Source organism: Mesoplodon densirostris, chromosome 4 (genome assembly GCF_025265405.1).
Source record: "Mesoplodon densirostris isolate mMesDen1 chromosome 4, mMesDen1 primary haplotype, whole genome shotgun sequence".
Lineage (NCBI taxonomy): Eukaryota > Metazoa > Chordata > Mammalia > Artiodactyla > Ziphiidae > Mesoplodon > Mesoplodon densirostris.
Genome location: NC_082664.1, coordinates 154532256 through 154553826, shown reverse-complemented (window position 1 = coordinate 154553826; position 21571 = coordinate 154532256). Strand labels below are relative to the sequence as shown.

General features: G+C 48.8%; 1 protein-coding gene and 1 pseudogene across 2 annotated transcripts in view; both read right to left on the bottom strand.

Moving 5' to 3' along the window:
* PCSK6 (proprotein convertase subtilisin/kexin type 6) overlaps positions 1-21571 on the bottom strand; it is a 194599-nt gene that overhangs the window by 38014 nt on the left and 135014 nt on the right. For both annotated transcript variants that reach the window (XM_060097521.1, XM_060097522.1), the window contains exons 12-13: positions 18543-18731; positions 14693-14829 (exon numbers count right to left, since the gene is read on the bottom strand). In XM_060097521.1, the coding sequence (XP_059953504.1) occupies positions 14693-14829; positions 18543-18731 (326 nt within the window). The remainder of the gene's footprint in view (positions 1-14692; positions 14830-18542; positions 18732-21571) is intronic.
* Positions 16180-16311, bottom strand: LOC132489776 (U2 spliceosomal RNA; annotated as a pseudogene).

The following is a 21571-nucleotide window of genomic DNA, read 5'->3' as shown; positions in this document are numbered from 1 at the left end:
GGAGCATCGCAGCTTGCTAAGGCAGAAATGCAGAACGTGACACAGAAGAGACAGCATAACACTGAGTTATCAGTCAGTGCTTTAGATGTTTCAGCTCATAACCCTAAAACCTCAAAATTCCTCACCAAGTATCTGTTCGCATAAAATCTACATTTGGACCTCACCCAGGCCTGTGATGCAGATACTATTATTCGCGTCGCACGTGTGCAGGAAGGGAGGCTGAGAGGTTCCAGAACCAGGCCAGAAAGTGGCCTGGCAGGAACTCAGATCACACCTGCCAGGCTCTGCTCTGGGCTCACCCCACGCAGGGTCCCCAGGTCTGAATGCTGCGCCTGACTCCGGGCTCTGTGGAGCCTGGTCTCCCTCTCGCCACCCGCTTCTCACACACTCTGCCTCCTCTCAGTCAGGTCAGCGTGAATGGGGTGCAGGTTCCAGCTTCGTAACTCACCTGGGCCCCTGGAGCTTTACTCTGCACGTTTTGGCAAACACACCAAATGCTGCCTGGACCTCTTTGATCTTGCCCCGGCTTCACCTTTCAGGTTTGGGGGAAGGAGAAACCCAAAGATGGGATTCCACGGAAGGGAGCCGGTGGAGTCAGGTGCTCTGGGCCAGCTCCAAAGAAAGCCAAGACGTGTGGGAACATCTTACATGGCTCTGCCCCGGGACTCACTGCACGCACACAGAGCCACTCAGGGCCAGGGCAGTTTGCCGTGTATTATCTGCTCACAGCAGTTTCAAAACCAAGCTGTGAGCAAATTTTTGCTTTTGTTTGGAAAAAAATGTTGCTTAAGAAGAAGAAAGGATAGAAATGGACCTGCTGAGCTCCAAACTTGAAAGAATTGGCTGGATGGCAACCCAGCATGTCCTCAGCACAGCACCCCTGGATTCTGTTGTTTCCAAATTCCTGGGCTCTCCAGAATCACAGCCAGTTTAATCTTCTTCAAAGGTGTGGAGGCAGGTCTCTACCTGTTCCCTCTGGGCTGGAGCTTTCCCGGAGGGAAAATGGACCAGTTCCCAAAGGCTGCGGTTAGAACCTATACATGTGAGAAGAGGGGGAAAGGGGACTGAGCTTCCATGACAACCCATCCCGTGCCAGGTCATGCTGGAAATGTTCATTCACATCAGGTGCCCAAACATGCCCACAAGGGAGTTATTATCACTCACAAGGTCTCCTAGGCAGTAGTTGGTGGAGCTGGAACCGGGACCCAGGCCTTTTTACGTCTATATTCAGGCTCTCTATACAAGATCATGCTGTGGCCCTACCTGCAGGATGCCAGGCACGTTCTTGGTTTTGTTTTGTAATCCCCGCAACTTCCACTTGTTTGCTTGTTATCCTGATATTTACTTTCCTGTCTCTGTTTTAATTTGTACTTGCTTCCAGTACTGCAAAGATTAAATAGCTTTTGTTTACTGCTTGTCATTTTTCTTCATGAATTGCTCTTTCAAGCTCTTTGCCTATTTTTCTAGTGGGATGCTTCACATATTTCTTAGTGATCTGTGAGACTTCTTAGTGATTCCTTACATATTAAGGCTATAACGGTATAAACCTCTGTTTGCAATCATCTAACCATGGGATTTGAGATGAAGAAGGTGTCTGCCTGTGTATGGAATTTTTTATACCAAATACTGTTTTAATTATCCCCCTTGGAAAAATGACTTTTTAGCATATTGAGAATTCAAATGATGACTGTTTACTGATTAGCAAGACTTAGTAAAGAAAAAAAAAAGGAGTTTGATTTAGTAAATAAGCAGTTAAACCAATGGCGATTAGACCTTACTCTTCCAAGTGGGTCTTGGAAAGAAATAAGCCAATGAAATAAGAGCTCCTGATTGTGCTGAATGGTCCTTGGGGAGGGACCAAGGCTCTGCTCAGGGGGGCTGGCTATTGGGATAAACAGGAGTTTTGGGGCTGGGGTCAGAGCACTTTGTAAGGTCTGACCCTGGGTCACAGCTGGATGTATCCACCTTCAAGTATGCTCATCACAAAAAAAGGCCTTTCCCTAAAGAGGTAAAATTGTCGTTATATGCCGATGACATGATAGTATATACAGAAAACCCTAAAGACTACACACAAAACTACTAAAACTGATAAAAGAATTCAGCAAGGTAGCAGGATACAAGATTAACATACAGAAATCAGTTGCGTTTCTTTACACTAACAATGAAATAGAGAGGGAACATTAAAAAAAAAAGCCCTTTTAAAATTGCATCAAAAAAATAAAATACTTGGGAATAAACCTGACCAAGGAGCTGAAAGAATTGTATGCTGAGAACTATAAAACATTAATAAAAGAAATTTAAGATGATTCAAAGAAATGGAAATATGTCCCATGTTCCTGGATTGGAAGAATTAACAATGTTAAAATGGCCATACTATCCAAAGCAATCTACAGAGTGAATGTGATCCCTATCAAATTATCCATGACATTTTTCACAGAACTAGAACAAATAATCCTAAAATTTATATGGAACCATAAAAGACCCAGAATTGCCAAAGCAATCCTGAGAAAGAAGAACAAAGCAGGAGGAACAACTCTCCCAGATTTCAGACAATACTACAAAGCTACAGTAATCAAAACTGCATGGTATTGGCACAAAAACAGACATATGGATCAACAGAACAGAATAGAGAGCCCAGAAATAAACCCACACACCTACAGTCAATTAATCTTTGACAAAGGAGGCAAGATTATACAATGGGGAAAAGAAAGTCTCCTCTGCAAGTGGTGTTGGGAAAGCTGGACGCATGCAAATCAATGAAGTTAGAACACATCCTCCCACCATACACAAAAATAAGCTCAAAATCGCTTAAAGACGTAAATATTAGACATGACACCATAAAACTCCTAGAAGAGAACATAGGCAAAACATTCTCTGACATAAATTGGACCAATGTTTTCTTAGGTCAGTCTCCTAAGGCAATAGAAATGAAAGCAAAAACAAACAAATGGGACCTAATCAAACTTACAAGGGCTTTTGCACAGCAAAGGAAACCATAAACAAAACAAAAACACAACCTACAGACTGGGAGAAAATATTTGCAAATGATGCAACCGACAAGGGCTTAATTTCCAAAATATACAAGCAGCTCATACAACTCAATAACAAAAAAACAAATAACCCAATTAAAAAAAGGGGAGAAGACCTAAATAGACATTTCTCCAAAGAAGACATACAGATGGCCAACAGACACATGAAAAGATGCTCAACATCACTAAGTATTAGAGAAATGCAAATCAAAACTACAGTGAGGTACCACCTCACACCAGTCAGAATGGCCATTATTAAAGAGTCTACAAATGCTGGAGAGGGTGTGGAGAAAAAGGAACCCTCATACACTGTTAGTGGGAATGCAAATCGGTGCAGCCACTATGGAAAACAGTATGGAGGTTCCTCAAAAACTAAAAATAGAACTACCATATTACCCAGCAATCCCACTCCTGGGCACATACCCAGACAAAACTGTAATTCGAAAAGATACATGCACCCCTATGTTCATAGCAGCACTATTCACAATAGCCAAGACATGGAAACAACCTGAATGTCCCTTGATGCTTGAATGGATAAAGAAGATGTGGTACATATATATGATGGAATATTACTCAGCTATAAAAAAGAATGAAATAATGCCACTTGCAGCAACATGGATGGACCTAGAGATTATCACACTAAATGGAGTAAGTCAGAAAGACAAATACCATATGATCTCACTTATATGTGGAATCTAAAATATGACACAAATGAACTTATCTACGAAACAGAAACAGACTCACAGACATAGAGAAGACTTGTGGTTGCCATGGGGGTAGTGGGTCACAGAGGGATGGAGTGGGTGTCTGAATCACTTTGCTGTACAGCAGAAATTAACACAACATTGTAAATGAACTATATTTTATTTATTTATTATTATTATTATTTTTTTTGCAGTATGTGGGGCTCTCACTGTTGTGGCCTCTCCCGTTGTGGAGCACAGGCTCTGGACACGCAGGCTCAGCAGCCATGGCTCACGGGCCCAGCCGCTCCACGGCATGTGGGATCTTCCTGCACTGGGGCACGAACCCGTGTCCCCTGCATCAGCAGGCGAACTCTCAACCACTGTGCCACCAGGGAAGCCCATGAACTATTTTTTAATAAAATAAATTAAAAAAAAAAAAAAAGAAAGTCCTCTACCTATACAATTCCCAATATGCAGGGGTGTGCTGGGCCAGCTCACATTGACTTAATACAGCTGACTGTTAACACTTTCAAGAATGTTGTGAGCGGGTTCTTAACATAACCATTATTAAAAATTAAACTACATAAAATGATGATTAAATTATATTGAGAACAAAGGTAACAAAATATTCAGAAATCACCACTTCCTAATTACTTTATCTTGTCATTTCCTATACTCTGGGGGTTATTTACATCTATTCTGTCTACACGATGGAAATATTCTCTACTGGTGGCATGTGCGTCTCCTCCCAACTCTATCTTCAGAGTCAACACCTTGGTAGCTTGAAATTGGTCATGGTGGGAGAATTTATACGTGGAAATGGACAAATGCAACAAATAAGGACTTCATTTATTGTTGATTTTCTAGACTGAAAGTGACAGAGAAAATGTTAATAACAGATTAAACTTAAAAGTGTGTTGTATTTATAGTCATTACACCGCGAGTGGCATAAAAATTTTTTTGAAAAGTATTTGAAAAGTATTATCCAATTATCCAGTTTTTGAAAAGTATTATCCAATTCAGCAAAGAAGTTGCTTGTGTTGTTGACAAATGAATGAAGTTCAGACCTATATTTATGTCGGAAATACAGTTGCTCATCAACTACATCCATAGGTTGGCCATGGATAAGAGAGTTTGGTGAAAATTTTATTGATTGATTGATTGATTGATTGATGCATGCATGCCACACCTCACGGCATGTGGGATCTTAGTTCCCTGACCAGGGATTGAACCCGTGCCCCCTGCAGTGGAAGCACAGAGTCTTAACCACTGGACTTCCAGGGAAGTCCCTGGTGAAAATTAATGAAAGCATTCTCTGAATATCGATGGGCTACATGGAATTTACAGTATGAAGATTGCATCTTTTATTTTTATTTGTAAATTTTGTTCTACACGTACTTTGTGTCAGTAGTTTATAATAAACATATGTGATATATAGACATACATAATTTCCCCCCAGAGCACTGGTAGGTTGTTAAACACTTACCATCACATGGGACAATATGGTTCCATGTGTGGGAAAATGGGGCCTGGATGCGACGCCTCAAAAAATACCCAAATAAACAGGCCTCTTCATCACCAAGTAACAGAGCACGTACTCAGTTCAACTGCAACATGTAAACAGGCTACAGCCACAGGTTGTTTTTGTAAAGCTCTGTTAGAATACAGTAGGCTCTTCATTTACATATTTTCTGTGGTTGTTTTTGCACTAAAATGGCAGAGTTGTTGTTGTCACAGAGACCAGAAAGCCCTTCACAGAAAAAGTTTGCAGTCCTTGGGCTACAGAGAAGTGAAAAAGACCATCTGCGAATGACTCAAGTTTGTCCAAAATATTTCATAAATATTTTTCTAATTTTAATATTATGGTATTTTTTGCCAAACAGAAGTTTCTAATTTTATGGGTATAAATCTACCAATATAATGATTTCCTTTCCAAATGGTGAGCCAATTGTCAATATCTTTTATTTAACGCTTTATTCTTTCCCCGCCAGATTGAAATGTTACACTTAGTGTGTCTACATGGCTCTGTTTGTGGACTATCTGTTCTGGTCCCCTTGACTCATCTGTCTATTCTGGCACCAACAGTTATTATAGTTTAAAAATATGTTTAAATATCTGCATTTAATTCTTTCAGAATTTCTCTCCCTAGTCTCACTCTTCCAGAGAACTTTATAATCATTCAGTCGAGCTCCCCACATCCCTTAATTTCATGGTGATATTTGCTGGGAGTGTTATAAAATGGTAGATTTGCTAAGAATGGATTAATCAATGATACTGAAGCCAGGCACAGAGTGTATAGGAAAAACCCTTAAAGATCGGTAACTATCTATCCTAAGTGCCTATTGTGTTTCAAGAGCTCTGGTGGATTAAAAAAATAAAGGACCGTGCCCACACCTGTCAGTCATAGTGAGGTCTCAGAAGTCAAGTGCTCCCTGGAGCCTCAGGCCAGGTGAGGCAGCCTCTCAGGAGGAGGGCTTCCTAGGAGCCCTGACCCTCGTGCACAGCAGATGCTCCTGGTACCAGGCACCTGTTAGCCTTTGTTATTTCATTTGATTTTTATCTTCTAATTGCAACACTTTAAAGTAAAAAACCCAACTACAAATATCCTAAAGCCGGACATGTGAAAAGCACTGGCCATAGGCCTAAAGAGAAAAACATCCACGGAGGGTGCCTGCTGGGTGCACCTTGGGTGGATGCGTGGGGACTCACCCACCGGGAGGGATGGAGTGGGCCGGGCCTGTCTGTGCAGAAGCACACCTGACTCCAGGCTGCGCCCTTACGCTAGGTGAGCTCAGTCAGGCTCTATGTGGGGCTTGAACCAGCTTCCTCTCCCACAGAAGGAGGATAAAAACACACAGTAATTGCCATGAAGGGTAAGCTTCGTAACACTGAGCACCTCACATGTGCCGCTTCATTTAATCCTCCCAACAACCCTATGCAGAGGAGGCCCCGAGGCTCAGCGGGAGGAGTGACCCGTCCAGGGCCACTGCTGGTGAGACGCAGGACAGGGGTCTGCTGAGCAGGCCGGCTCCAGGGCTCAACTGCTAGGCTGTGCTGGTTCTTTAAAAACAAGCAAACACATACACACACGTGCATACCCACCACACCCACACATGCACGTGCACACACACAGGTGAATGCACACACACGTATGTACATAACCACATGTATACACAGATAACTTACCTACGGGCACACATATACACACATACGATACCCACTCCCATACGTGCAGGCACATACACACTTACACACATGCACACACAGAGTTTGGGACCCTGCCTTATTCCTTCATAGATTTTAGACTGACTGTCTGAGGGTAAGAAAGTCCAAAGAAACTAGTTCTTCAGTGGCGTACTGAACATTTTTTTTTTCACACTTGTGGAAAATTGAGGTGTATTTGCTCTAAAGCACCTACATCTTTATTTTATTTAATTGTGCAAGCCCAATCTGCATAATAGTTTTTCCTTCTGACCACGTTGGAAGAGATGTTCCCCATACATGTATTTTTAAAAACTTTTCATGATGTGAATTTTCACATAAACACAAAACAGAGAAAACAGTACAATGAACTCCCAACGTCCCAACAATCATGGATATTTGGCCCATCCTACTTTGCCTGCTCATGCCCTCCCCACCCTCCACTTTCCCATCCCACACCCCTGGAGTGTTCTAAAGCTAATCCGAGACATCACTAACATTTCACTTGTAAATACTGTGGTGTGTATCGCTAGCAATTAGACGTTTTTATTTTCATAAACCTTAATTCCTTATCGGCTAGGACTCTGTTTAAGATGCCCCGATTCTATACGGACTTTTAGCAATGAGATAACACCCAGTGCCTCATGGAAAATACATAAGCACTCATTATCATCATATTCCTCTCTTGTTCCTTCAGTGAGAGTCTGGAAATGCTATGGAAACCAAGGGAAACCTGGCACATGTGAGTTGCTGCTCTTTTGGAAACAGAGGGAAGATGAGAGAAAAAAAGAGAAATTTTAATTGAGGAGAAAAAGTGAATTCCCTGAGTTCAGGAGAACACCAGGATTTTTTTAAATGCCATCCATCGTCTCAGAAAGTCTATTTATTACGATGTGAATGCCAAGTATGTAAGACTAACTCCTGTTGGGGCTATTAAATAAGATACCTGGTATTGATCACAGAAAGAGGATTGGAAGGATGCTTGATTATGCTTTCCATTTAAACACCGATGGCTCCTGACTCCCCCTCGCAGGGGAAGTGCGGGACCCGCACAGAGAGAAACCACAGCCCCAGCAAAGCCTCCATGTGGGGCACTGAGCAGGGTGCTCGGGGGTGCATAGGGGAGGGAGGAAGAAGCATGTTTTAGCCCTGTGCCTGCCCAGCAGACTCAGCGCGTAGCAGGTAAGTGTGCGAATGAGTGACAAGACCAACGGAGGGCATCCCGGTGCTGCTCAAAGCTGGGCTGATCCCAGCAGAGCAGAGAGGACCCATAGCCTCATGCATGTGCAGGGGTGCCTGCAGGAGCCCCAGGTCAAAGGGGTGCTGGGGGCCTCCCCGCACCCAGATGCGGAGCAGTGTGCACACCTGGGCAGGAGGCTGGCCTGATGCCAGCAGGTGTACAGGCTTTGCCTTGTGCCCCAGGTGTGATCACCACCATGAGCTCGAGGTGAGGAAAGCAGATGGGAAGGTCCCGCACCTCAATTACTGGGCCCGGGTCATCACGTCCGAGTGACCTCCTGAGGAAAGTTTGTCCATCCTCATCTTAAAGGAGAAGAGGCCCAGCACTGGGGCCAGATGTCATTACGTATGAGTTTGCATCCCTCCCAAATTCATATGCTGAAATCCGACCCCCAGCCTTTGGGAGGTGATTAGGTCACGAGGGGGGCTCCTCAGGAATGAGATTAGTGCCCTCGCGAAAGAGATCCCAGAGTGCTAGCGAGCTCTCCTGCTGCCCCGAGAGGACACAAGGAGAAGGTGGCTGTCTGCAACCTGGAAGAGGCCCCCACCAAAACCCGACCACGCTGGCCCCTGATCTTGGGCTTCCAGCCTCCAGACTGTGAGAGAGACATGCCTGTTGTTGATAAGCACCCCAGTCTATGACACTCTGCTGTAGCAGCCCGAACAACGACAACAGCGATTCAGGAAAGCAGGGGCACCAGGAGCCGACCCCAGGCCTGCCCCAGGCAGATGCAGGAGAACTAAGCACACGTTTCCCAGAGAATTGGAACTTTCTGCATTCAGTGCCCAAACTGAAAAGCTAGAGCATTCGAGATGGAAACTTTGTAAAATGCAGCCACTCTTCCCTGAGAGATGTTCTGCAGGATGGGACCCCTGCTCTGCTCTGACGGTGCTGTCGGCAGCTTGCGGTGCTGGGCCTGGCCTCTCTCTATGTGGTGGTGGTGTGGCCTGTGGGGGAAGTGTTGGGGGAGGGGGTTCAGCCAGCCTACCTGCCTCTGGGGTGCCCTCCCCACCACACCTGAGCCCAGCCCTGCTCCCCCAGAGAGCGGCAAGGCAAGGTCCTAGTAGCCCCAAGTTGGGACTGATTAGATTTCAATAAAGGTGCGCTGAACGTGGATGGGAATGATTGAAACACCACTTGCAAAGGCAACCCGGCTGTGAAGCAGGATTTGTACTCAGTCCCATCCCTAAGTTGCCTCCGGAGGAGCGTGATCCCAGGAGAAGACACACCCTCTCTCCTTGGCCCAGGAACTGAAGAGAAAAACGAATGAGTAATCTGCTCCTCAGTTGTAAAAAAAAAAAGAGTTTTAAAACTAACAACATAAACCAGGCTCAGTGTGACAGGAGGTGAGTACTGCTTGAGGGAGCGTGTCATTCAGACAACTTAATTACTCAGTAAGCCCTGGGTCTTATCTCAGATTTTAGAGCCCTCTCACCCACCATACCACTGGAACTGAATTGGCTTCTTTTTTTCTTTTTTTTTTTAAGCAATTACGATGCAGAGATTTGAGGGGGACTGAAATGAACGGAGACGCAGCCCTGCACCCCAGGACCCATTCTTGGAATCACTGCAGAAGGACAGGGACCGTGCTTTCTGAGGGTAGTGACCGTGTATTGCTGCTTTATGCCTGGCCCCGAGGGCAACGGAGACCCGGTACCTACAGGCCACCTTGAGCTGACAACCAGGGAGGGAACGACATGCCCACTGGGACCCATCACAGCCTCGGCACCAACAGCATCTCGAAGGCCTGCACTTCTACTGGGCTTCGGGGTCTGCGTCAGGGGGAAACCCTGGTCTTCTGTGTCACCTTCGCAGGCTGAGGTCCCGCCAGGCTGACCTGCACGGTTCAGGGTCTGGCTGTCACAGTCCTTACTCTCTCCCTCCCGCCCCCATCTATGTGCAGAGACGCCAACGGAGCCAATGCAGACTTTGGCTGCGCTCGGGGAGGATGTGCTAGGTAGCGCCTGAACAGCTGAGCGGGTGGCTGAACGGGTGGCCGAGATGGGGAGCCCGACCTCGTCCTGCCCGGGAAGCAGGGTGCGTGGTTTGTCAACAGCCACTGGCCACCCGTTTCTACAAGGCTGCCTCAGGAATGGTGTTTCTACGGGGTGGAGCTCAGACAAATGAACCCACCCCAGGGGCCACTGTAGGAGCGAGAAGACCTTCTGCGACAACACTGAAAGAAGGGTCCCCGCCCCCCAGAGTCCAGCAGGTCACAGAAGGTCAGAGCTAGAAGGTACCAGGGGGTGTGTATTCTGTGCCTGTCTCAACCGGCCCAGGCCCAGATGCCACCCACACTCAGGGAGGGAGACGGCCTGTCTCAGGACTTAATTCGGGGTTGCCCCCTCCTCCGCTAAGCCTGTGTCCTCTGCAGCAGGCAGAGCGTCGGTCACGGGCTGATCACACCTGTCCTCGTTCGTTCACCAAACATCTCTGTGTCCATTACCAGCCATGCAGCAGGAGGCACTGGGGACACAGCAGCCGCCGGAGGACCAGACTCCAGAGAGCAAATGTCAGCAGGACAAGAGCAGAGCCAGCGCGTGCGGTGCAGGCCAGAGGTGGGGAGTGGATGGGCAGGATGGGGTGGTGGGGAGGTGCATGGCAGGCACTTCCGGGCTGCACCGAAGCAGCCCCCAGCTCGGCACGTGCACCCGTGTGGAATTGTTACAGAAACAGGTTCCCTTCCGGCACCCACATCCTGCAGGCAGAGGGTCACCCCACTCACCCCTGGGGGAGCCTGTCCACACGCGTGGCTTTCAAGACCCACCATTTGCCCACAGCACTGAAATGTGTGCACCCGGCCTCCAGGTCCACTTCTCTACCTGGATATGTCACAGGCACCTTCAAACTGAGCTCCTGACCCTCCCCCCAGCACCCACTCCCCCGCGATGGCCCAGATCTAGGAAATTGCATTCCCTTCTCCCGACGCACAGGACAAACCTCCGGAGTCCTCAGGGCCCCGTCTCCTCTCGGCACCCACATCTGATCTGTCAGCATGTCCTCTTGACTCTACTTTAGGAACCAGCTGCTTTCAATACCTCCACTGCTGCCCCCCTGCCCCAGTCAGGGTCACCTTCACCTCACACTGCGATGGCCTGCTAACTGCACCCCCCACCGCCTCTGCCCTCTCCCCACTCCAGCCACACTCAGTCACTCCGATCCAGCTGTCAGAGTGACGCTGTCCACATGGTGGTTCAGACCATCCCCCTCCTCTGCTCAGAATCCCTCCGGGGCGTCCCACCAACATCAGTCCTGACGACAGCCCACAAAGCTCGGCGCAATCCGGCCTTGCTGCGTCTCGGGCACCACCAGGCACACTGCATCACCACCTGCATGTTGACAAAACCCCAGGGGGAGCGCTAGACGAGGAGGCCCGGGGTCTCCTAGGCGCCTGCTTGCTCCGCGCCCACCCAGCCCCACAGTAGGCTGTCTGGAGCTGGGCCTGGAAGAGGAGTGGGGTCCGGACAGGCCAGAGAGTGCGGAGGAGCATCCAGGCCAGCAAGGCCCCTTCCAGGATGTGGATGTACTACACAGGCCACAGTCAGGAGAGCATCCAGCTCAGCTCCACGTCCCAGCCAAGGATGCTGAGGTCCAGAGAGGAGCCCTGACTTACTAAGTGCTGAGAAACATGAACACCCACCAGGCTCATCCCGCGCTTCCAACAGGCAGGCTGGCTGTGGCATGTGGATGCACAGCCTTCACTGCTCCCCTGAACGAGTGGCCGGGGTGGTGCCGGCTGGCGCGGGGACTCTGCCTCTGCCTGTGGCACAGGGGATGCAGCCTGCCTGACAAGCCGACCCTGGACCTTTAATAGGGCCAATGCACTCTGGGGCTTTTAAAGGACTAATTGAGGAGCGTCTAGTTTTAAAAGACATCAATTTCAAGTGATTTAAAATGTTAAGTTTTTGTATTTTCAGAATTTGTTCCACTAATGTATTGCATAATAGTTATTATTTTAAAGGCAGCAAGAAAGTGATTTGGGGGGTGGGTAGGGGGACCTCGGAGACGACTTGATCACTTAAAGTCAATTTTTTTTGCATAAAGCAAGTCAACGCGCCTCTCTTCTCCCCGATGTAAAAAAAAATCCGTGAAACTGTTTTACAGAGAATCAGAAAAGAACCAGGGCAGAGGAAGGGTTTAGGGTCATCAAAAAGAAGAGCATGTCTGCAGAGAAGGCCGCAGGGAACAGCTGATCAGAGAAAACAAACCTTGGGTAAAACTGTTCCACAGACAAGCCAGACTGGAGCACAGTCCCTGCACTCCACCAGGAACCCGACAGACGGACTTTGGTAGAGCTCAGCACCTCGGTGGTGACTACAGGACAAGACATCACAGTTACCTGCTTTTCCTTCCTGGTGTATGGACCCTGTCACCTAGATCAACGCCTGGCCAGTAGCAGGCATTTAATAAAGATCAGTTAAACAGACGATTAGCTAAGAGCTATGAAAGGGAGCAAAAATTACCAGAGAAGTAAACAATCTGAAAACATTTAAAAAACCATTCCATTTACAATAGCATCAAAAAGAATAAACTACTTAGGAACAAATATAACCAAGGAAGTAGACTGAAAACTATAAAATACTGTTAAAAGAAGCCCTAAATAAATGGAAAGACATCTGTGTCCACGGATGGGAAAACTTCAGGATGTTAAGGCAGCAATACTCTCCAAGTTGACCCACAGGTTCAGCAAAATCTCTATCAAAATTCCAACTACCTTTTTTCCAGAAATTAACAAGCTGATCCTATAATTCACATGGAATTGCAAGGGACCCCGAATAGCCAAACCAATTTTGAAAAAGAAAAAGTCAGAGGACCCACATATCCCTGATCTCAAAACTTACTACAAACCTTCAGTAATCAAAACAGTGTGTTACTGACATAGGGAGAGACCTATGGACCAGTGGAATAGAGTTGGGAGTCCAGAAACAAGCTTATACATTTATGGCCAATTGGTTTTAGACAAGGTGTCAAAACCATTCACTGGGGAAAGAATAGTCTTTTCAAAAAATGGTGCTGGGACAACTGGACAGCCATGTGCAAATGAATGAATTTGGACTCTTACCTCACGCTACATACAAAAAGTAATTAAAAATGGATCCAAGTCCTAAACGTATAGAGCTAAAACTATAAAACTCTTAGAAGAAAACATAGGTTTTGGGACTTCCCCAGTGGTGCAGAGGTTAGGAATCTGCCTGCCAATGCAGGGGACACGGGTTCGAGCCCTGGTCCGGGAAGATCCCCCATGCTGCGGAGCAACTAAGCCCGTGTGCCACAACTATGGATGCTGGAGTGCCTAGAGCTTATGCTCTGCGACAAAAGAAGCCACTGCAATGAGAAGCCCACACACCACAACAAAGAGTAGCCCCCACTCTCCGCAACTAGAGAAAGCCCATGCGCACCAACGAAGACCCAATGCAGCCAAAAATAAATAAATAATTTTTTAAAAAACCAAAACTTTTGTGCACCAAAGGGCACTATCAATAAAGTGAAAGAAAAACCCACATAATGGGAGAAAAAATTTGCAAATCATATTAACCGATAAGGGTCTAGTATCCAGAATATTTAAAGAACTCTTACTCAACTCTTGCTGTATGATTATAACTCCATTATAAAAGACAAACAATCTAATTTAAAAGTGGGCAAAAGACTTGAATAGACATGTCTCCAAAGAAGATATAAAATGGCCAAGAAGCACATGAAAAGATGGTCAACATCACTAATCATAAGGGAAATGAAAATCAAAACCACAATGAGATACCACTTCTCATCCACTAGGATGGTTATAATTAAAAAAAAATGCTGGTAGAGAAATTAAAATCCTCATATCTTGCTGACAGAAATGTAAAATGGTCTGGCCACTGTGAAACAGTTCGGCAGTTCCCCAAAAAGTTAAACACAGTTACCATATGACCTAGCAATTACACTCCTAGGTATACAGCCAAAAGAACTGAAAACACATGTCCACACAGAAACTTGTACATGGATGTTCATAATAGCTATTAAGTAGAAACAACCCAGCTGTCCACCAACTGAGGAATGAATAAACAAAATGTGGGAGAGTATTTAGTCATACAAAGGAAAGAAGCACTGACACCTGCTACAGTACGGACGAACCTTGAAAACATCAAGCTAAATGAAAGAAGCCAGTCACAAAAGGTCACGTGTTGTATGATTCCATTTTTATGAAACGTCCAGAAGAGGCAAATCCAGAAACAGAAAATAGGTGAGGAGTTGCTAAGGGCTGGGAGGAGGGGAATGGGGGTGACTGTTTAATGGGTACTGGGATTTCCCTCTGGCGTGATGACAAAGTTCTGGAATTAGATCGTGGTGACGGCTGCACAACACTGTGAATGCACTGAAAGCCATGGAATTGTACACTTAACAATTTAAGCAGTGACACTTATATTATGTAAATTTTACCTCCAAGAAAAAACAACAACAAAGAATGATCCAGGTACTGTAGTTGAATAAAAGTCTAGAGTTAACAAAAGGACTGAAATACAAAAGTTGCTGGGACTTTCCCAAGCCCCACTGACCTTGTTTCTCTGGGTTGCGGACCTGGGATGGCATGTCCTGGATTTCCAGGGTCCATTCCCCCTCGGCCTTCTCTCCCCAACAGTGCACGGTCATGAACTCCCAGTTTGTAAAGCCTTCGTTGGAATGATCCAGCAACCTGCAATCGGAAACGTGGGGTCAGAACACAGGGTCCCCGAAGGGATGGTGGCCGGGGTGACCAGCCCACCAAGGGCTCTCCTGCCTGGGAATTATGCCCAGGTGATTGCACAGCTGGCTGACGTGCCTCCCAGGGCAGAAGGGGCCTGGCCCGTGGCTGGCGTGAAGGTGCAGGAGACGCTGATGCCTTCAGGCCCTGGCTGTGCAGCACAGCCCTGCACGGCACCTTCACCTCCGTGGCCTCACTGGGTCTCCAAACACTCTGAAAGGAAGGCAGTCAGGCTGCACAGGTGGTGCCAGCATAAGGCAGGGGCTGGGTCAGCGGTGGGCTCCTCCCCCCACCCTAATTCGCAGACGAGAGGCCCCGGGAGTAGGGATCTGCTGCAGGTCCCCCCTCCAGTGACTGGCTGAGCTGGATGCCCTCAAGGGCATTTTGACTCCTGTCCTGGGTTCTCTCCATCACCAACGAACACCCCCAAGTTCCACCCCAGGAGGGATCCTACAGAGCCCGTGACCCCCAGTTCCTGGATGGAGGCTGGGCCACACCATCCTTACCCCAAAGCCACAAGGTCATCACAAAGGAGGCCTTTCTAAAATGCTGGTTTATGGAACGAAGGAATCTTTCACATTTGTCTGAGAGCCAGCTCTTGTGGTTCTTCTCCAGAAGATACAAGTAAGAAAAAATGAACAACTACTCAAACTTGTGGGAAAGATGTTGTCCCTTAATCTCCAGGGCTTAGCAAGTTTCCACAGCTGCATTTGGGGGAGAGAACGCAACAGGCCTGGTGGTTTTCCACTGCGGGCAGGAGGCACCCCTGGGCGCTCCTCCCATGGCCCGTGTCCCCTGCAGGTGCAAGAGCCCCCTTGGTCCTTCCAGACTGGAAGAAGGTCCTTCCTGTTGGAACTTCAGCCCCAGTCCATTTTCTCACACTTGGTTCAGGCAGAAACAGGGAGCAACTCATGGACACCCTCCCTCTCCAGCACCCAGGGCCCCTCAGTCTCTGTAGAAGGAACAATTCTGGACTCTTCCTTCACAGCCTAATTTTCTATCTCTATTTTGGAATAACAATTTTTTAATGTAGAGGCTCTTTACTGTTCATCAGAAATTCAGATATATGTTTCGTGTGATGTCAGATTCAATTCCCAATTGGGGGTTCTCCAAACATCCATTGTACAAAAATGTTCATCAAGGAAATGTGCTTTGTGTGGAGAACAGTGCAGGGAGGGGAAAACCTCTACTTTCTTCTAAGAAACCACAAAGGTCAAGGCTGTTCTTCACACACGATGCCAGATTGAATCTAGGGCACTGGGGACAGAACAAAGACAAGCTCTTTCAAGGGCTGAGGTACTTAAGATGTCGGCTTACTCGGAGCGAAAAACACCTGGAAACCCGAAAAAAGCTTCTGAATTAAGCAAGATGTGAAATAAAGTTAGAAGGTAATCGATCCTACACTTGATCTTAGCCAAAAGGCAGAGAAGCGATTGGATCCTAAAACACAAATTCTTGGTATAATCACACAAACTGCCTTGGAAAAAACCAAATTCCCAAGACTCAGATGACGGCCCAGTGGCTCCGGACGGGTTGAACATGCTTGATGGCGCTGGCTCAGTGTGACCCAGGGAGCGGGCAGCTGTGAACCAGGTGAGCTCAGCAGCGCCCGCTCTCTCATTCCTGGGGCTCCAACCCTGGGCCTGAGCAGAGGGATGGAAGTTAGGAAGGGATGAACACAGAGCCGGGTGCTGGAAGGTTTCTGCTGACGGGTAGGCAGGTGTAAGAAGGATGGGAGCACAGCCAGCCCCTGAGCCAGGGACCATGCCAGCATTTCCACCTGTATCATCACATCCAGTTCTTGTAATACTCTTAACTGTGACGGAGGGGTCACAGGACGTTTCCAGAGTTGAGGAGCAGTGGCCAGCTCCCAGGTGCCCCACTGAGAAGTGAAGGAGCAGGTTGTGAGCTCAGGCCTCTGGGCTCCAGAGCCCACGCCGGCCCTCCCTGGTCACTGCGGCCCCCACCCCAAGCCTCCCGGTGCTCAAGGTCAACGCAGGCCACCATTTGGGGTCTGCACCCAGCTCCTGCCTCAGATTCAAGGGTTGTCAACTTGGATGCCTCTAGGCATCTGGCCTGGAGCAAACGGGGGTCCAGCGAGGTGACCTCATGAGAGCCTGGGCACAAGCGGCCCACGCCCGGCCTCAGTGCTGGTGCAAGGACAGGGCCCTGGGGTGCTCTAGTGAGTATTTGCCCTGGAACATGAGCCCAGTATTGGACAGCTTCCAATTTTTCAAGAAACACTAGAAATTTGGACTTTTAAAGGAAATCTCTAAAAGTTCTGATTAATAATAACAACAACTCTGGTTGCAAAATAGCACAAAGCTATAGCTTGCCAGCCGGCACCCTCAAAATACTCGTGCCCATGGTGGTCTCCCACCTGCAGAGGGTGGCCCGGGCCTACCTTCAGAGAGGAGATGTCACCTGTCACTCTTGTGCTATGAGAGGGGAGCCCAGCAGGGGCCAAGCTGGGTGCCCAAGCCCTGGGAGCTGATGAAGCCAGGGTCTGGTCCCCGGGTGTGTCCAGAGCACTGAGGACAAGCCCAGGGCTGGGCCCACAGTCTCCTGCCACAGAGAGACCGGGCTGCTGGGGAGGCAGGGGGTGCCCAGGAGGACACAGCACACTCCCCCATCTCTGATGGAGGCCGACTGCCTCTCTCTGTCATGCAGAGCAGCCGGGGACAGAAGGGCATCAAGAAAAAGGGCCCCTCTCCTGCCTGGTCCTGTCTGGAGGCTGTCACTCACCCCCATTTCTGAATCCTGCAGCCCCAAGAAGGGCTGCAGCACTGGGCAGGGGACCCAAATGAGGCCAGGGGGCCCAGGCGCAGCATGCAGGCAGGGGGGGCTGCGGTCTGGCAGGCAGGGCAGTCTCAGGGTGCATCCTGAGGGGTACAGGGCACGACTGCCAGTTCTGTTTTTCAAGAGAAGCGGGAAATGCTGATTTGTTCGTGACACCTTTTTTCTCCCTCTGCCTCGTAGCTAGAAGGAGCCGGAAAAGGAGGCCCAGGCCCCTCTAGCCTCCCCCGAGCTCCCGATACCCCTTCACTCTGATGACCCGCAAGTCACAAAAATGCAGCAAAGCGCTTCTTGTCTCAAAGTCTGTCGAAGAAATGACTCCACAGCCTTGCACAAACCGGGCACCACAAACTGTGCACCGGGCTCCAAGAGTTCAGAGCCTCCCTCTCGGAGCATCTGCTCCACGGGGACCGTCCTAGTGCATGGGCAAGACCTCCGCAGAGAGAAGCCTCCCAACACCTGTGCGTCTCCCTCAGTGCCTCCTGCCCGTGCAGGCTCTACCCCAGGACACAAAACAGTGCTCCTCTGACACGTGTTCTCACTTAAAATGCAGAATGAATACGATAAAAATGATCTCCAATGACCTCAGCAATGAAGTCATAGCCAGAATTCCATGCATTTCTCCACTAAGCAATGAAACCACCACAAACCTTTGTCACTACTTACTGCCTGAAATGGAGAGTTTCCCAGGGCGGTTTTGAAGGGCAGGTTGCAGGAGCCTATTTTTTCAGGTTTGTTGGGCCTATGTGTGAGTGTCTTCAAGAGGCAGAAACAGCTAGACCCCCAGTGTGCCGGGGGCCTTGCAGGGCCATGTGACCTTGAGGTGAGCCCGGCTCCCACCCCGGCCCCCCAGGCCAGCCTAGATTTACCTCTTTGCCAAAAGCTGAGACTTGGTCCCTGAGGGAGAAATCAAGTGGATCTGCAGGTCTCCTCGGCGTGGGTGGGAGATGGTGATGCGGGCCACCACGTGCTCCAGGTAGCCCACACGCTGGTCCGAGTGGTCGGCACAGGCGGTGGTCAGGGCGCTGGTCCTCAGCGTCTGCACCACGGGGATGCTCCTGGTGGAGGAGGGAGGGGCTTAGTACTTGGCACCTGAAGCCCTCAGTCGCGCATGAGGAGGACGGATCCAGGCCTCCCGGCCGCAGCCCCTTGGTCTCACACTCAGAAGTGCCTGTTGGGGTTACATCACCTGACCAGAAGAGGTTTATCGTTCTGGAATTTGCTTAGAGACATTTAAAGAATGTCTTCTTGTGCAGACTCGGCTAACGTACCTACCCATGGAACCGCCCCCTCGGTGCCCTAACCCTTTGGCCAGCTCATCTCCTCAATGCCTGGGGTCTGCAAGGCTTTAAAACCCCAGCACTTCTGTCTCAAAGACTGGCCTTGAAGATATAAGTCGTGATGCTGAATGATAACAACAGCAAACATTTCCTGAGTTGGCTGCGTGCTGGACATCAGCCCCTGTTGTGAGAATTCACGAGGACTGACCCTTTTGATTCAGAGAGAGATCGAGGACCATGCCCAAGGTCACAGAGCTACTGAGAGAGAGAGCTGGGGTTTGAGGCTCTGAGTCCCCAGAGGTGCGCAGCTTGTGTGGACCCACACTCGTGTTCAAGAAACCAGGAAAGAGGAGATGGACAAGGGACCCAGGGCCAGACCTGGCCTCTTGTGCTGAATGCACTGGTCGAGGCCACAGTGACTGGACAGGAGATGGTCTGCTCAGGACCGTCTGCTTGAAGGCCGGGGGCCCCTTCCTCCCTTGCCCCGTGAAGGCGGTGGATGACAGTTCTCTGTACAAACTCAGGGGAGCTTTATCATCTGGGATGGATGAGGCACCAAGCCTCAGTCATTCAAGACTCAGTTCCACCAGGATTTTCTCACATGCTCCCCAGATGGAGCAGACAAGCCTGCACATGACGCTGCTGCAGAGCCCCAGCCAGGCCACCCTCTGAGTCTGCACCACCGTGGCTCACCCTAATGGTCTGTAAACTGAACAAAGGCCACCCTCCGCCCAGCAGCACAGGAATAATTCCCCACCGCTTGGCCAGCGCTCTGTTTATTATGGGGAGCGATTTTCCCATTATATTTTCCCATTATGCCCGACTTCCCTGTGGGGCGGTGCGGGGCTCACAGCGTGGGCTCAGCATCTCAGGAATTACGTCGCATGGCTCGACTAGGCCCGAGTCATAAAAAACAATCAAAACACTTATGAACAGTGATGTAATTCCCTCAGAGACTCTCTAAATATTTGAAAACATGATTTGCATACATCCTAAATTGATTTAGAGATGCTGATTTCTTCCACTGCCTTCTCCCAAGTTTCACTGTCTGTGTTTACAGGTCAGTGGGCCCCCCGTTGTGGGAGACGCAGTGCAGAACAGAAAGCTCTGGAGAGTTCCAGCCCCGCAGGGCACACATGTATCTCCAGGTAAATTATTCCCCGCCCTCTTGCACTAAGAAGGCAGCGTGGGTGCTGGGGGAGGGGACCCCTCCGTGTGAAGACTCACTAAACAACCCCATGCTCTCCTGGGCTGAAGAGCAAGATGGGGGTGAAACAGAAACAAAAGTCATAATGAAGTTTTAAACTCTGTACGTGCCCCCACTCCCAACCATTTGCCAATTAGGATGCGGAGCAATCACCCTGCTCTAGAAACAGACCTGGGATCCCAGCCAGGAAACCTTAATCCTAGGGATGAGGTGCAGGCATTCAGAGAATAGGAGCAGGAGGGAAAAAAAAGGGCAGCCCGACGCCCCTCACAGCCGCCTCCCTGGGCCCAGCCCTGGTGTGGACATCTAGAGGAAAGCGCAGCTCAGGGCATGTGACATCCTCAACAAGGTTGTCAAAGCCTCTTGCAATCTGCTGTTTTTACTCCGGCTCAGGGATCCCAGCTGCCAGGCCCCTGAGGTCACAAAGGTTGGCCAGTCTGACGCCCAGAAGCTGCAGGGTTTAGGTTAAACAATGCACAGAAACACAAACACAGATAAGTTGTACTTTCATCACCAAAATTGATTTAGAGAGATCTTAAAGCTCCCAAGATAACCGAAAATGTTCCTCTGCTACTAAACTCCGAAACTGTTGTCTGTGCACAAAGCCATCTTCCCAGGACCTAGGGGAACCAAGGAGTAAAAGGTCCTATAAGACGTCCCTCCAGACCCAGTGATATTCAAGCTCTGGGGGCTGCCCTCCTTAGACGAGGGCTCTGGGGACAGAGACGTGGCACTTCCTGTTGAGCCACACGTCAGACTTAATTATGGACCTTCCAGATGTTCCTTCATCCTAAGGGCCCTCAGCAGCTCCCTTCTCCTGAGGGGGGAGGGCTACCAGCCCACAGGCTTCATAGTAACTTCCGGGTACCTCCATCCAGTATTCTCTAGTACATAATACCACCTAATTGCTTGTAAATGAGTAGAAACAAGTTCGCAGTTTACTAAGTTCAAGGCGCTTGCCAAATCACAACACTTAGAATCTTACGGCATCAGTGACAATCAGAGCCAGAGGCAGAAATGTTTTCTAATAAACCAAGTGGCTGGGAAAAGCAGGAGAAGGTGGGCCACGAGCAGAAGCTCTCTCCCTCCCCGCGTCTTTCTGCTCAAGCTGGGAAGCCACTACAGGTCAGCACACACAGACCTCCTTTCACTGCACTTCGCTTAATTGCGTTCTGTACAAATTGAAGGTCTACAGCAACCCTGCGACAAGCAAGTCTGTCGGCAACACTTTTCCAAAAGCATTCGCTCACTTAGTGTCACGTTTTGGTAATTCTCACAATATTTCAAACACTTCAGAATTATTATTAAAAGTTCTGGTGGTCTGTGATGAGTGATCTTTGATGTTACTATTGCAAAAAGATTATGACTCACTGAAGGCTCAGATCATGGTGAGCCTTTTTTGGCGATCAAG